The 17,109-nt window shown below is 43.3% G+C and overlaps 1 protein-coding gene across 1 annotated transcript in view; it reads right to left on the minus strand.

Moving 5' to 3' along the window:
- LOC113806178 (dynein axonemal heavy chain 3-like) overlaps positions 1 to 17,109 on the minus strand; it is a 109,040-nt gene that overhangs the window by 51,563 nt on the left and 40,368 nt on the right. The window contains exons 18-34 of the mRNA XM_070129307.1: positions 17,023 to 17,109; positions 16,346 to 16,440; positions 15,505 to 15,621; positions 13,647 to 13,846; positions 12,397 to 12,574; positions 11,170 to 11,348; positions 10,366 to 10,449; positions 9,538 to 9,739; positions 8,997 to 9,200; positions 8,488 to 8,602; positions 7,839 to 8,037; positions 7,296 to 7,464; positions 6,692 to 6,885; positions 2,890 to 3,018; positions 2,231 to 2,432; positions 1,738 to 1,860; positions 766 to 876 (exon numbers count right to left, since the gene is read on the minus strand). The exon at positions 17,023 to 17,109 is cut by the window's right edge and continues 58 nt beyond it. Coding sequence (XP_069985408.1) covers positions 766 to 876; positions 1,738 to 1,860; positions 2,231 to 2,432; positions 2,890 to 3,018; positions 6,692 to 6,885; positions 7,296 to 7,464; positions 7,839 to 8,037; positions 8,488 to 8,602; positions 8,997 to 9,200; positions 9,538 to 9,739; positions 10,366 to 10,449; positions 11,170 to 11,348; positions 12,397 to 12,574; positions 13,647 to 13,846; positions 15,505 to 15,621; positions 16,346 to 16,440; positions 17,023 to 17,109 — 2,588 coding nt within the window. The remainder of the gene's footprint in view (positions 1 to 765; positions 877 to 1,737; positions 1,861 to 2,230; positions 2,433 to 2,889; positions 3,019 to 6,691; positions 6,886 to 7,295; positions 7,465 to 7,838; positions 8,038 to 8,487; positions 8,603 to 8,996; positions 9,201 to 9,537; positions 9,740 to 10,365; positions 10,450 to 11,169; positions 11,349 to 12,396; positions 12,575 to 13,646; positions 13,847 to 15,504; positions 15,622 to 16,345; positions 16,441 to 17,022) is intronic.

Raw genomic sequence — 17,109 nt, forward strand, 5'->3', positions numbered from 1 at the left:
ATGGCTATGGCGCACAAAAGAATTTATGCATTTCTTAAACGAATTTTTGTATAAAAAAAAATCTCAGGATTGCAATCAATAAATTCCCATAGCATGTGATAGAAAGAATGTAAATATTAACTAACTTATAGCTACTTAAGCAATCCTTTTAGTTCTGATACATTTTCTAGGATAACAAAATAATTGACCTTCTAATCTTCTTATGAAAAAATAATTGAAATTGCAACAATCTTGTAAAAAATCCTACCCAAAAATATCCACAAAACATTAAACTCCAAATTCCAACAATCCTAGGGAAAAAATCCCTACAAAAATATATATATAATATCCACACCTAATGTACCACCCTCAACCCTCCCCCTAATCCATCACAGTCTCAAATAACGTTCCCGGAATCTGCCAATAAACGTTCATCCTGTCAAAATTTCAATATCAAAAAACGTTCCCGGAATCCTCCAATAAACGTTTATCGTAAGTCAAAATTTCACAACCTCAAAAAAAAACGTTCCCAGATCTGTCAATAATAGTTTATCCTAAATCAAAATTTCACAATCTCAAAAAACGTTTCCAGATCTGTCAATAAACGTTTATCCTGTATCAAAATTTCACAATCTCAAAAAACGTTCCCAGATCTGTCAATAAACGTTTATCATCAGTCAAAATTTCACAATCTCAAAAAACGTCCCAGGGTCTGACAATAAACGTTTACCCTAAGTCAATATCTCCCGTCCACTGCCCCCCCACCTGTCGCCAGGACCCACCCACCTGGTACACCTTCGTCTTCCCGCTGAGTGGCTCTCCGACGACCATGACCCCGTGGCGCACCAGGACCATGTTGTACAGCTGGATCATCTTCTCGCGGAAGTAGGGGACATCCTGGGGGAGAAAGAGAAGGAATTAATAGATGGATGGATGGATAGATAGATAGATGGATAGATAGGTAGGTAGGGAGAGAGAGAGAGAGAGAGAGAGAGAGAGAGAGAGAGAGAGAGAGAGAGAGAGAGAGAGAGAGAGAGCGAGAGAGAGAGAGAGAGAGAGAGAGAGAGAGAGAGAGAGAGAGAGAGAGAGAGAGAGAGAGAGAGAGAGAGAGAGAGAGAGAGAGAGAGAGAGGAGAGAAACAGACAGACAGACAGACAGACAGACACACATACATAAAGACAGACAGACAGACAGACAGCTTGAGAATGAGAGAGAGAGAGAGAGAGAGAGAGAGAGAGAGAGAGAGAGAGAGAGAGAGAGAGAGAGAGAGAGAGAGAGAGAGAGAGAGAGAGAGAGAGAGAGAGAGAGAGAGGAGAGAAACAGACAGACAGACAGACAGACAGACACACATACAGACAGACAGACAGGTAGACAGAGAATGAGAATGAGAATGAGAGAGAGAGAGAGAGAGAGAGAGAGAGAGAGAGAGAGAGAGAGAGAGAGAGACAGAGACAGAGACAGAGACAGAGAGTAGAGACAGAGACAGAGACAGAGACAGACAGAGAGAGAGAGAGAGAGAGAGAGAGAGAGATAGAGAAAAAGAGAGAGAGATAGAGAGAAAGAGAGATAGAGAGAAAGAGAGATAGAGAGAAAGAGAGAGAATGAGAGAGAATGAGAGAGAATGAGAGAATGAGAGAGAGAGAGAGAGAGAGAGAGAGAGAGAGAGAGAGAGAGAGAGAGAGAGAGAGAGAGAGAGAGAGAGAGAGAGAGAGAGAGAAAGACAGAGGGTGAGAGTGATATATAAAACAATAAAAATACCTGTAAGTTATTCTCAGCAAGAGTGTTCTTGAGAGCAGATTCCAGCGCAGGATCCGTGGTGATGTCGCTCTCCTTCTCAGAGGGAAACAAATCCTGCACAATGCCTTCGAAGAGAGGAATATCCTGCAACGTCAACATCATGAGACGCCTTAATCTCGCGTATGAAAGGCGGAGAGAGACAAGAATAAAATGTTGAATTGTTAAACGTGGCTTGATATTCCTTTAGACGTTGATCTGTTTTGTATGTTTGACTTATTTTGTTTGCCTCTTATTGCTTTGATATACACTCTTTCGTGTGTGTTTTGCGAGGCTTTTGGACGGTATTGCTCCTGTCGAATTAGCATGCGAGCGATTCATAGAACAACACACCTCATAAAAGATATTAAAAAATACAAAAAAATACTGAAATCAGAAGAAGAAGAAAAATCAAGTGAAATAAAACGCTAAAATAATCTGAATATTAGCAACTCGTCGCAAGTTGTACGCTAACTACCTGAGCCAGGAACTTGGGCAGATTCACATCCTGAATGGCTCTGAGGACGACCTGGGACTCGGGCAGGTCGGGCATGAGGAGCTTGAGGTTCGCAGCCGCCAGCAACACGGCCTTCACCGCCCTCATGCCGTAGTCGTAGTGGTGCTGAGACGACAGCTGTTCCGAGCAGAGCCTGTACGTGTCTATTATCTTCCGTGCCAGGCTGGAAGGAGGAGGGAAGGAGGAGGGTAAATTGGGGCGGGGCTGTTGATGGTTTAGGATTATTAGTCTGTTTGTTTCTGAGAATGGTGTAAAAGAGGGTATGGCGGCGTTGGTTGTCTGTTCGTATTTTGTGTTGTATTTATGGAAGGCATCGTTATTTGTTTGTTTTAAGGAAGGTGGATGGATAACGGAGATGTTAGGCTTGCAAGAACAATTACGTTGCCTGAATGATGATGATTGCAATAAGATTCAGAATAAGTAATATACGACGGCACACACAAGCTAATAGACACAACATACCAGCTCACACGCACACACACAAAATCACCCGAACAATCCCGCAGACACACACACATACACAAACAACCTTCCCCCATCACACACACACACAACCCTCCCCACCACACACACACCACCACACCCACATCCCCACCGCCCCCGCCCTCCCATCGCCCTACCTGTCGGCCTGCACAAAGCCCAGGGAGAAGAGAGAGATCTTGGCGATGAGCACGTAGTCCGGCACCATCATGGCCACCGTCCGGAACAGCACCTTCAGGTTGTCCGGCAGTTCGCGGCGCCCCATGTAACTGCGGAGTCGCGGCGGGAGGTTAATTCGCTGAGGGTTGGGGGGGGGGGTTGGCTTTGGGGGTTTGACTTATTTCTAGAAATCTGAATTTCGGTTGAGGTACGTGAAGTGGTATATCATATGGCAAATTGTATATATTTCATATACATGAATGTGTATATGGAGATACACTGTGTGTGTCATATATATATATATATATATATATATATATATATATATATATATATATATATATATATATATATATATATATATATATATATATATATATATATATATATATATATATATATATATATATATATATATATATATATATATATATATATATATATACGCATCGGCGTCGGGTACATATACTGTCCACTGTAGTTTTCTTTTTAGTGAATTTTGTTCCACATAGATGGCTCCACAAGCGCTCAACCACCAAAGAGGCAATTTATAGGCCCAGCGCGACCTCATCTGATGTCCCATTCCTTGAATTTTCGTGTTTTTAATGGTATTGATATCGATATTATTATACTTTATTTATTACCATTATCATTATCTTTATCATTATTACTATTATTGACATTATAACTATTATATTGTTGTAAAAAATACTAAGAGTAAAAATATTATAAAAATCTTTTTGGAAATCAAGGAAAAGGATAAACATGTGAGACAGATAGGAGCTATGTATGTGTGAACAAAACAGATAAAACTAAAAACCACAGTAGACATGGCATGCACATCACATACAAGCCAGACCCGACGAATTAAACACAAGTCTTGTAAATTTCTTGATTTATGGATAAATATACTTAATGCTACTTTTTTAAAGATACGCTGCTTTTGAGTCCACTTCCTGTAGTGATGCAGATGTTTATTCATTACCAGCTGTCCTGGCGCATCGTCCTGCTGTTAAGCAATTTATGACTGTAGAAAATTAAACATCTTATTCACTTTCGGTCGTCTCTGGAGTTCCTTTTGTGTGTTTTTTTAAACCAAGAACAAGCTCGTAGTCATCTCCCGTCTTGGCGCTTCTGATAAAGAGGCGTTAGAGATGCGGTTTATATGGTCAAGCTTCAGATGCGAGACGGTCGAGGGGAATCTCGGAGGTCTCTCTACAACTGCCAGAATCAGAACCTACTTCAGTGTGACTACAGCTTCTACTGCTATTGTTGTATGACTACTACTAAAACCCTCCTATTCCTCCTCCTCCTCCTACTACTACTACTTCTACTACTACTATTACTTCTGCCACTACTACTACTACCACTACTACTACTACTGCTACTATTACTACTACTACTACTACTACTGGTACTGCTGCTGCTACTACTACTTCTATTACTACTAATACTATATAACTACTACCTATTATAACTACCACTGCCACTGCCCTACACCAGTAGGTACTTCTACAAATTCAGGCTCAATCATCATTACATGACGCAATTCTGTCACTACACTACACTACACTTTCTCGTACGAAGCCTGGGGACAACTTTCACCAAAATTTAAAACAGCATAATTAGAACTTTAGAAGTTTATGCATGGAGCAAGTAGCAAGAGATTTCTCTCTGGAAATGTTAAACTACAGACCACAAGTTACTCTCTGAGTTTATATTAGATAAGAGCTTTAAAGACCTATGTAATTTTTTTAAATGTGAGTGTGAACGTGTTTACGTAGGAGTGTATGTGAATGTGAATGTACGTGTATGTACTTTCTTATATATACATGAATGTTACAACAGTATGTTCGGCCGTTTTAACAAAGATGCCGTCATATGGCTTTCGTTAAGTATACAAAAAAATGGAAATTTCCGTTAAAAAAAATATAATCCATAAAAAAACACACACGAATAATCGCATGTAGAAATATATATTAAAAATACCAACTCGCTTTAAAGAGAGAGAAAAAAATCAAAGCCTGATTTAAGTCTTAAAACTACAGAAGCAGGCTGCTGATGCTGCTGAGGCCGGGAGATGAAAAAGATTTCGCAGCGGGCATCTTCAACCCATGCCCCTCTCCCCCACCCACCCCCATCCCCCCACCCCCCACTTCCTCCTCACCTGCGTGCCCAAACTGGCGTTGACTCCTGTCCAATGGTACAGCACTGCTCGGAATTCCTATAAATTGGGGTTGGTGTGACAGGACATGCGGTGTGAATCTCATGTCTGCGTGTATGTGTGTGTGTGTGATTACTTGGGTGGATATGTGTGTGTGTGTGTGTGTGTGTGTGTGTGGGTGTGTGTGTGTGTGTGTGTGTGTGTGTGTGTGTGTGTGTGTGTGTGTGTGTGTGTGTGTGTGTGTGTGTGTGTGTGTGTGTGTGTGTGTGTATGTGTGTGTATGTGTGTGTATGTGTGTGTATGTGTGTGTGTGTGTGTGTGTGTGTGTGTGTGTGTGTGTGTGTGTGTGTGTGTGTGTGTGTGTGTGTGTGTGTGTGTGTGTGTGTGTGTGTGTGTGTGTGTGTGTGTGTGTGTGTGTGTGTGTGGATGCGCACGCATGTGTATGTGTATATCTCTGTGTGTTCCTCCTCAAATTCAAGTATCATTTCCATAACGCTTCTATGTAAACAAATATGTGTACGTATTCCCATAAACTATATCTTACAGAAACAAATATCCATACTTTCTAAATCAAGGTAGTAATACATGTTATTTTAGGAGACTGGAGAAAGGCAGAAAAAGGGCGAAAGAACTCTACACAGATGGAAATCAAAATCAAGATAACAGATGGACTATTAAGTACAAGGAAGAATTAAGCTTGAATATTCTTTACCATGAAGAGATGTTTGTGAAGAATAATGATAAATAGTATTAATGATCATGACACAAAAGACTAATTATTGAGAATATTATGTACAAAGAAAGGAGGGAGAGAATACGAACAGATACCCTGAACAAATTAAGTACAATCTTATCCATTTGATTAGTAATCTGTGAATTAAAAATGTCTGTGTTTCGTCCGTAGATTTAAGCATTTCGATCTGAAAATTAGACAATATTGAATTATCGAAATCAAGTCTTTTTACTCATACACAGTAACCAGGTGCCAAGACTTATCGAAAACAGATATTTTCTTTAAAATTTACAACTATCACATATGACTACACAGGCACACAATTCACCTGAAAATCATGCAACATACGACAGACAAGTTGCTTGGACAACATGCAACACACAGCATAAGATTTACGACCTACCCTCAGCTATAGACACAAACAAAAGTGAAATAGATCACGTTTATGAAAAAATATGGTCACAATAGCAGGCAACATGTTTTTCATAATATCTACAGTATATCAACACATATGAAAAAAAAACGTAACCAAGTATTACTTACATAAAAAATAACAAATAACTTTAATAACAAAACAAATAAATCAAAGAAAAATAGCAAAATAAACAAACAACAATAATAAAACAAACAATAACAAAAAAAACAACCTAACCAACAAACAACCAACAATAAAAAAACGGTAACAATAACAAAAGCAAACACACAAGACAACCAAACCTAAAACAAATTAAACAAAGCAAACATACACAAAATCAGACAAAACAAAACAGACAAAAACATATCAAACACAAGAACAACAAACAAACAAACAATCACAAAAAATCAAGCCAAACCAAACTCCTCCAACCAAACACTATCCCCCCTCCCCCTCCCCGCCCAAACTCACGAAGGATTCATCGTAATGAAGATGTTGCACGTCTTGTTGAGCACGAGGTCGACCCCCTCGAAGATGAACCGCTGCGCCTTCCTCGCCACAGCTGACTGGATGGTGAGGATCTGCTGGCCCACGACGGACAGCACCTCCAGCTCCATGCGGTTGAACTCGTCGAAGCACGCCCACGCCCCGCTCTGGGCCAGACCCTGGGGTGAGAGAGGGATGAGATGGTTGAGGGAGGGAGAGGAAGGGGAGTGTTTAGGTATGGGTGAGAGGAGGGGGGGAGGGGGTGGGGAATGAGTGTGGGTAGGGAGGGATAGGTGTGCGGGTGTGGAGATGGGTGGGTGTGGGTGTGGGTGTGGGGATGCGTGTGTGGGTGTAGGGAGGGGAGGGGCTGGTGTGGGCGAGGGGGATTGTGTGTTCGTTTGGTTGTGGGTAGGAGGGCGGCGGAATAGGTGTGTTATTTGAGTGTGCACAGAAAAATGGGGATGTTCTTAGAATGAGGATTGGCCAACTGCAAGAGTATGCACGGAGCTAGAGGGAAAAACGGGAGTGATACCAAGACAGACAGACAGACAGACATAACAATAACAAAACGAACGCAAAACAAACAGACCTTGAAGAACTTGGCCATTGCTTTATAGTCCAGTCCTTCAGAGCAGTTGAAGATGATGCACTGCTTGGCGACGGCTTTGGCCAGGTCCTTGCACGTCTCCGTCTTGCCCGTGCCCGCCGGCCCTTCAGGAGCCCCGCCCAGGTGCATGTTGAGGGCGCCCATCAAAGTCCTGTGGGCGTGAATTTTCATCTATTAGTTTGTTATTTCTTAAAGGACAGGTCTGGGTATGGGCCTGTGTGGGGATTTCTGGTGTTGATGCATACGTTAATGTGTCAGTGTGTAACATTTCGTGTTCTTGTCACTACAATTATGTGAGGTATAAATTTGTCGTTCAGTTTTCTTGTTTCAACCAAATTGATCCCTACACAAAACACCCACAAAAACATAAATCTAATTCCATCCAACACTATCAATTACAGTTAAAACAAACCACTAAAAACAGATGCAAACAAGAGTACACCTACCACCCAAACAAACAAACAAACAACCCCCCCCATTCCTAAACCTCCCTCCCATCCAAAGAAAAAAAAGAAACCCACACACCTGAAGCACCGTTCAGTGAGGGGCGTGACGACCAGCCTGGAGGTATTGCCCAGGTACTCGTAGCCGTACTGCAGGCGGGTCGTGATCATGTCCACCTGCACGAGCTCGTTCACCCAGTAGTAACGCAGCTGCGCCACCCACGAGAAGTCCTTGTCAGACGAAACGTTTTTGCGGATCAGTTCCTGGACTACGTCGCGCCCTGTGGAGATATGCGAGTATGTAGTTGATGTTTGTGATAATGTGTGTAAGTGAAATAACGAAGGGAAGGACAAGAAAAGGCATGGGTGTGTTTCTTGTTTTTTTCCCTTCCTTTGTTCTGTTTACACTTTGCTTCCAAGTGGATCCTTCGTGTATGATATTATGCAATTATTCGTTCATTTCATACCTATCAATACATTAATACGTGCAATGCTAATATAATACATAAATCAATTTGTACAAACTACAATAGAGATATGGATATGAACGAAGTTAATAGAACAATATCGAGGAAATAATTTATCGTTTATCTTATACATAGAAAGCTACATCAGTGGTCTGAAGCTACAACAATAGATAAATCAAAAAGTTTAAATTTACTATAATATGCATTTAAATTAATGCAAAATTAGCCTCGTAACGTCGAGGAAACGTTTTATCGCTGACGCACCATGAACGTAAGTAACGATGAGCGAGCCGAGGGTGAGGCGAGTCCCGTGTTCGAGCTTCCCGCGCACCATGGCCACGACTTCGTCTACGCGGGTGTTGCAGACGTCCAAGTAGCCCTGGCATAAAGGACGAACTTTGTGGTATTGGTCATTGTAGCTCGATGGAATTATGATAAGGAAACGAAACAATGAGAGAGGAGAGGTGATATAAGAGAGAGAGGTATAAAAAGGACCGTGGGAGGAAAGGACAGAGGGAAAGGGAGAAGGTGAGAGAGAGAAGGAGAGAAGGAGAGAGAGAGAGAGAGAGAGAGAGAGAGAGAGAGAGAGAGAGAGAGAGAGAGAGAGAGAGAGAGAGAGAGAGAGAGAGAGAGAGAGAGAGAGAGAGAGAGAGAGAGAGAGAGAAGACAAAGAAAAACAAAGAGAATGAAACAAACCGAAACAAGAGAGCATAAACCCAGAGAAGCAACCCGCGCACCCAAACAGCAGACCTCCCCCCCCCTCCCAAACCCACCTTGAGCTCTCCTTTGGGAAGCAGGTTCGTGATCTCGCTGGTCCACACGATCTGGGCCACCGTGAGAACCACCTGCGACGGCCACTGGGTAATCCACTGCTGGTGCGACGAGAGCGGGTGGTTCTCGACGGCGCGGATGGTCACGTCCTGCACGCTCTGGACCATCATCTCCTGCACCTCCACCAGCCACCTCTCCACCAGGCCCTGTTGGAGGGGTGGAAGGAAATTCGGGGGCGTGTATGTTGTGTCGATTCAATGATTCGAGTTTTTTATCTAAAAACTATATGTCTAGTGTCGTTTTGCAGGGTATTGTTCGGTCATTAAACGATGTACATATGCTATGATGCTTTCTGGAAACTCTTGAACTCAATTTAATTTCTATGAAATAACCCAACAATCAGATTGTATAAAGAGCAGAACGCAGTGATAAAAAAAGAGGGATTACAAACACAAAAATGAAAAAAGACAAAGAAAACATAACGATAACGAAGACCAGAACAGAAGGAAATCAAACCAACCCAAAGACATTCCTCTTTCTCACCCGAGCCTTGGCAGGAATGACGCGGTTGCTGAACTGGACGAGCTCCCCTTCTGCAGAGATCATGCCCTCGATCTCCTGCTGCGGCGAGAAGTGCAGGGAGCTGATGCCCTCGAAGCACTTCTTGAGGTGAGGCTGCACGCGCTGGGGGTCCTTCGTCTCGGATAGGATCTCCAGCAGCTCGTCGTTGGACAGGAAGAAGAATCTGCAAGGATGAGAGGGAGGGTCGGGTCAAAAGAAGGAGAATCTGGCAAAGTGAAAGGATGGTTTTCACGTCAGGAAGAAGAATTTGCAAGAATAAAGATCACTAGGCAATAATCTAAATGGAAGTAGGTATATATAAATACAGATTATTATATTTTATTAGAAAGGAAGTGCCCTCTCCATGAATAATGATTGAGATTGCTGGTGTGATCTGAAGAAGAACCTACGAGAAGAAAAGGTAATATTAAATATAATCTGGCAATCATGGGAATAAAAATACGTGTTGATAAATACAGATGATTATTTTTTATTTGAAAGGAAGTGTCCTCTCCATGAATAATGATTGTGATTGCTGGTTTGACCTGAAGAAGAATCTGCGAAAAAAATAATAGCGAAAAGATAGAGTTACACGTGCTTATTGTTCTGAAAATTCTACAAGAATAAGCTTGCATTCTTCCCAAAAGGCACGAGAATTACCGAGAACTCGCCCGAATTACAATCTACGAGAATAGACGTCATTACCATCATAATCCAGGGGCGATTCATCATCTGCTGAAACCAAAAAGAGTGTCGTACTTTCTGTTTCAGCTTAAAGTATAATCAGTATACAAAGTCCCATCACTTTACCTTGGGAAGAAGAGACGCTTTTTCTCCAAGTAGTCGTTGAGGCCCTTTTGGATCTCCTCCAGCAGGCGGTTACACTCGTGCAGTCTGCGGAAGGAATTTGGATACGTGGCGTATTGTTCTTTAATAAAGCCCTGTATTCTTCCAACAAATGCAAAGGTTTTGTTATAATTTGTAGATTTCAGAACGTATCTAATACTATACTGAATATTTCACAGGGTATTCGCTGTAAAAAATCATTGTTATTATTATTATCATAATTATCATTACTTGTATTATCATTATTATCATCATCTTTTCTCTTTTTGTTCTAAATTGGCCGTTTTGTAGGGTTTCATGATGCATGTACTTTTGATGCAATATTATGCAGGGTTAACAATGGTACTCAATGAGCACTTTGTTATCTCGCAAACGTTCTGAACCAATCATATCCTTAGTACGACAATACACAGAGACTGAATCTATGATCGATGTTTTTTTTAATCATTTTGAAAGTCCGAACCGTATTAAAGCAATAATTCTACTAATCATACCGAGATAGTTCGTCAAGTCTGCCAATCAACCCGCACCAAACGAATCATCTCGCCCCAATCCCCTTCCCACCCCGCCCCCCTCTTCCTATCACGCCCCGCCCCCCCTCCTCCCGGCCCGCCCCGTCCCCCTCACCCCGCCCCACCCCCCTCTTCCCGGCCCACCCCGCCCCCCTCTTCCCGTCCCACCTCGCCCCCCTCTTCCTGTCCCACCCCGCCCCCTCTCTTCCCGTCCCCCCTCTTCCAACCCCACCCCGCCACGCCCCCCTCAACTGACCTGGGCAACATGTTAGGCTGCTCCGTGGCGACGAGGGCGTGGGGATCCTTCACCGCCGTGCCCATGAGCTCCCTCCAGGTGGCGTCGACGCGGGTGAACTTGCGACCCTCCACCGGCATCTGCTTCATGATGTCCTCGGAGGAGAAGATCGGCTCCAGGTACAGCCACGTCACTTGGCACTGTGGGCGGGTCGGAGGTCAAGGTGAAGGGTCAGTGGTGATTGTGGTTATTGTTTTTGTTTTTTTATTTGTTTGTTCGTTTGTTTTTGTTTTTTAGTGCGTGAGTGTTTCAGAACTCGTCGTGCGTTTTGGCACTGCTGGTATTAGTCCGCATTGCAAATAGAGTAAAAAAAAAAGAAAAAAGAAGAAAAATATATCTATGTGTGTGTGTGTGTGTGAAATCTAGTGACTATCATATGCTATCAGGAAATATTTGAAAGCTCAATTAATCTTTATCTTATTCCCTGTATTTGATTTATCATCAATTTCAACAGGGATATATATACATTTTTTCAATTCATTTTATTTACTCTTTTTTATTATTTTTTTCTTTCATTCTTTCTACATTTAATATTCTATCCCAGCACTCAAAAAACATCAACTTCCCTTCCCCTCTCATTCCCCAATATCCGCCTCCCCCTCCCCCTCCTCCTCCCCCTCCCCCTCCCCCTCCTCCTCCTTCCTCTTCCTCCTCCCCCTCCACCTCCACTTCATCCTCCTCCTCCCCTCCTCTCCCTCCTCCTCCTCCCCTCCTCCTCCTCCTCCTCCTCCCCTCCTCCTCCTCCTCCTCCTCCTCCTCCCCCCTCCTCTTCCCCCCACCTTGATCCAGGCGTCGAGGATGTCCTGCATGGACAGCAGCTTCTCCTCCCCTCCTCCCTCCTCCCTCCTACCCCTCCCCTCCCCTCCACCTCCACCCCCTCCTCCCCTTCCTCCTCCCCCCAGCCTCTCCTCCTCTTCCCCCACCTTGATCCAGGCGTCGAGGATGTCCTGCATGGACAGCAGCTTCTCCTCCCCTCCTCCCTCCTCCCCTTCCTCCACCTCCACCTCCCCCTCCCCCTCCTCCCTTCCCCTTCCTCCTCCTCCTCCACCCCCACAGCCACCGACCTTGATCCAGGCGTCGAGGATGTCCTGCATGGACAGCAGCTTCTCCTCCCCTCCTCCTCCCATCTCCTACCTCCTCCTCCACCTCCCCCCCCCTCCAACCTCCTCCTCCTCCTCTTCCCCCCACCTTGATCCAGGCGTCGAGGATGTCCTGCATGGACAGCAGCTTCTCCTCCCACGCCCGGATTTCAGCCTCGAAGGGCTTGACGTAGGGCGAGCCGCGCATCGTCTGCACCTTCTGCGTGTGCTCGTCCAGCAGCACCTGGATGTCGTCCACGGCGGCCAGGATGCTCACGCCCGTCTCCCTGGGGGCGTGGTGGGGGAGGGGGTGTTGATGATGTGTTATTTCTTATTGTTACTATTGTTATTTATTATTATTTTTATTATTATCATTATCATTATCATTATCATTATTATTATTATTATCATTATTATTATTATCATAATTGTTATCATTATCATTATTATCATTACTATGAATATTATTATTATCATAATTGTTATCATTATCATTATTATCATTACTATGAATATTATTATTATCATCATTACTACCATTATCTTTTATTATTACTATCACTAGTATTATCATTATTCTTATCATATCAATATCATTACTATATTTTTCTTTAAGGGAAGGGTTTCTAAGGTAATTCTTTGGGGAGATTTGGGTCGGTTTTAAGGTAATTTTCGTAGGTTTAGGATTTCTCAATGGATCTTTGGGCAGGTTTACTTACATTCATAAAACAAAACATTTACTCACAGGATCAAGCAAAAATAAATAAAGTATATCAATAAATGAATAAGCATCATCTAACATGACTCGTGTTTACTGTTCAAAACAAAGACAAAATAGTCCCGCCATATTCAAAAAAGAAAGAATGAAAGAGAGAAAAAATAAACAAATGTAAGTGAATAAAAAGTAAAGTAAAGAAAATTAGGAAATAGAAAAATTTAATGAAGCAAAAATGAATAGACAAATAGAACAAAATAAATAAAAAGATAAATAAGAAACAATAAGTAAAAGATAAAGAAAATAAACGAATAAACGAGAATGAATAAATAAACAAAAAGACAAATAACAAATATATATATGTACAAACAAAAAACAAAGACAAACAAACAACGAAGACAAATAAAAGACAAACGTACAAACAAAACACAACGAAAAACAAAACAAAAACAACAAAAACAAAACATAAACAACGAAAAACAAAACAAAAAAAAACAAAAACAAACAATGAAAACAACGAAAAACAAAAAAAAAACAAAAAAAAAACAAACAATGAAAACAACGAAAAACAAAAAAACAAAAAACAACAAAAACAAAACCAAAACCAAAACCGCCGACCAGCCAGCCACCCTCCCGCCCCTCACCTCCAGGGCTTGAACTCGAACACGACGTTGGCCCACTCGCCCTTCATCTTCTCGAGGGCCTTCTCGAGGCTGAACTCCTTCGAGGCGGCGTGGCTGATCTCCTCCAGCTTCCTCTGCACCGAAGGCAGGCCGGCGTCGATCATGTCGCCCAGGGAGGTCTCGGGGGCCAGGTTCAGCTCCGTGCCCAGGTGCTCGCTCAGCTGGGGAGGGGGGGGAGGGGGAGAGGAGGGGTGAAGCGTTATTACTGTTATTATTATTATCAATATCATTGTTATCATCATCATCATTGTTATTATTATCATTGTTATTGTTTCTATTATTGTTAATATTATCATTATCATTAGTATTATTATTACTATTATCATCATTATTGTTATTATCATTATCATTATTATTATTATTATTATTATTATTATTATTATTATTATTATTATTATTATCATTATTACAATCATTATTATCAATATCATTATTATTATTAACATTACTATTATTATTATTATCATTACCGTAATTTTTATTTTCATTATAATTGCCATCGTTATCATCATTTTTTAAGGGAGGGATTAATCTTGGGAATTAGGAGATTATTCCTGGGGTTGCTATTGATTAATCCTAGGAATGGTGTAATAAAAACGGGGAAAGATTCAGCTCCGTCCTCAGGTGCCGTCTCAGCTGATGGGAGGGGAGGGGGGGGTATCGGAAGCTTGGGGGGAGAGGCACTAATCCTGGGAATTGAGCAATTAATCCTGGGAACTGAATAACTAATCCTGGGGATTGAGGGACTAATCCTCGGAATTGAGTGATTAATCCTGGGGCTTCAGTGATCAATCCTAGACTCTTGAGTTATTAATCCCGGGAATGAAGTAATCAATATTGAGAATTCAGTTATTAATCTTGAGAATATAATCAATCCTGGGAATGAAATTAATAGTCCTGGAAATAGAGTAATCAATCCTGAGAATGACGTCATCAATCCAGGGATTTGAATAATTTATCCTGGGAACTGAGCGACAAATTCCAGACAAAATTCCTGGTCCCAGTGCCGCTCCCACCGACCTACCTGGTCCCAGTGCCGCTCCCACCGACCTACCTGGTCCCAGTGCCGCTCCCACCGACCTACCTGGTCCCAGTGCCGCTCCCACCGACCTACCTGGTCCCAGTGCCGCTCCCACCGACCTACCTGGTCCCAGTGCCGCTCCCACCGACCTACCTGGTCCCAGTGCCGCTCCCACCGACCTACCTGGTCCCAGTGCCGCTCCCACCGACCTACCTGGTCCCAGTGCCGCTCCCACCGACCTACCTGGTCCCAGTGCCGCTCCCACCGACCTACCTGGTCCCAGTGCCGCTCCCACCGACCTACCTGGTCCCAGTGCCGCTCCCACCGACCTACCTGGTCCCAGTGCCGCTCCCACCGACCTACCTGGTCCCAGTGCCGCTCCCACCGACCTACCTGGTCCCAGTGCCGCTCCCACCGACCTACCTGGTCCCAGTGCCGCTCCCACCGACCTACCTGGTCCCAGTGCCGCTCCCACCGACCTACCTGGTCCCAGTGCCGCTCCCACCGACCTACCTGGTCCCAGTGCCGCTCCCACCGACCTACCTGGTCCCAGTGCCGCTCCCACCGACCTACCTGGTCCCAGTGCCGCTCCCACCGACCTACCTGGTCCCAGTGCCGCTCCCACCGACCTACCTGGTCCCAGTGCCGCTCCCACCGACCTACCTGGTCCAAGTGCCGCTCCCTCAGTCCAGGACCGATAAATCCTCGGACCGGAATGACTAATCCCCCAAAAAATCAGTCATTAATCCTCGGAAATCCTAAGAAGAAAGCAATCCCCTCATTCCCGCACCAACCTACCTGGTCCCAGTGCCGCTCTCTCAGCCCAGGGTTGCAAATGCACTGCAACACCGGCACGTGCAGCCGGAACTTCTCGATGCGCTCCTTCACGTACTCTGCCACGCGGCGAGATCCCACCTGGGCAGGGAAAGGGGGGGGGGGGGTATTTCTCTGTCTCTCTGTTTATTTCTCTCTCTTTCTTTCTTTCTCGCTCTTTCTCACTCTTTCTGTTTCTCGCTTTTTCTCACTCTTTCTCTGTTTCTCGCTCTCGCTCTCGCTCTCGCTATCTCTCTCTCTCTCTCTCTCTCTCTCTCTCTCTCTCTCTCTCTCTCTCTCTCTCTCTCTCTCTATGTCTGTTATCTAATCAAATATTAAATCATCAGAATATCTGATTATCTAATCATTCAATCGAGTCCCAACCTAACACATCAAACCACATCATCATTTGATTCTCTAATTATCCAATCATTTGAACATCAAAACATCTAATAACCTAACCATCTAATCCCCTGATCATGAACATATCTAATCACCCAAACATCTAAACAAAAATAATCCCCTAATCACCAAAATGTCTAATTACCTAACCACCTAAGCATCTAAGTAGTTAATAATCTAATCACCTAATCATTTAAATATCCAATTACCTAATCACTTAATCATCTTAATATCTAATTACCTAACCACCTAATCATCTGAGTATCTAATTACCTAATCACCTAACCACCTAAATATTAATTACCTAATCATCTTAATATCTAATTACCTAACCACCTAATCCTCTAATTACCTAACCATCTGAATATCTAATCACCTAACCACCTAATCCTCTAATCACCTAATCACCTAATCAAAAGCCAACCTGATCCATGAAGGTCTTGGTGAGCTTGAACATCGTCTTCCACATGCCTTCCACCTCTTCGTTGATGGCCTCAGCGTCTAGACCGGCGAAGGGACCTGGTGGAAGAGGGGAGAGAAAATGATAAAATGGGAGATAAAGAGAAAGATAAGAGAAAGAGAGAAAGAAAGAAAGAAAGAAAGAAAGAAAGAAAGAAAGAAAGAAAGCAAAAGGGGAAATAAGGATGAATCCGATTGATTTTTGTGGTTTTCTTTCTTGTTTGTTTTAGATTATGTTGCGGTTTTCCTGGCGGTGTTATCTCTATGTCTGTCTGTCTGTCTGTCTCTATTTTGGAATATTTAAAAGAGCTTGATTTACAGAGAGAGAGAGAGAGAGAGAGAGAGAGAGAGAGAGAGAGAGAGAGAGAGAGAGAGAGAGAGAGAGAGAGAGAGAGAGAGAGAGAGAGAGAGAGAGAGAGAGAGCGAAAGAGAGCGAAAGAGAGCGAAAGAGAGCGAAAGAGAGCGAAAGAGAGCGAAAGAGAGCGAGAGAGAACGAGAGAGAACGAAAGAGAAAGAGAACGAAAGAGAAAGAGAGCGAAAGAGAAAGAGAACGAAAGAGAGCGAAAGAGAGCGAGAGACAGAGAAAGACAGACAGAAAGAGACAGAGAAAGAAACACAGTCATCTCAGACGCCCAATCTCACCGTTGTACCACTGCTCGTACTTCTGGTGGAAATCGTAGGTCGTGTGCCAGAGCTTGTCGTAGGGCTCCTTCTGCGCCACCATCGCCT

This window comes from Penaeus vannamei, chromosome 13 (genome assembly GCF_042767895.1).
Source record: "Penaeus vannamei isolate JL-2024 chromosome 13, ASM4276789v1, whole genome shotgun sequence".
Taxonomy (NCBI): Eukaryota; Metazoa; Arthropoda; class Malacostraca; order Decapoda; family Penaeidae; genus Penaeus; species Penaeus vannamei.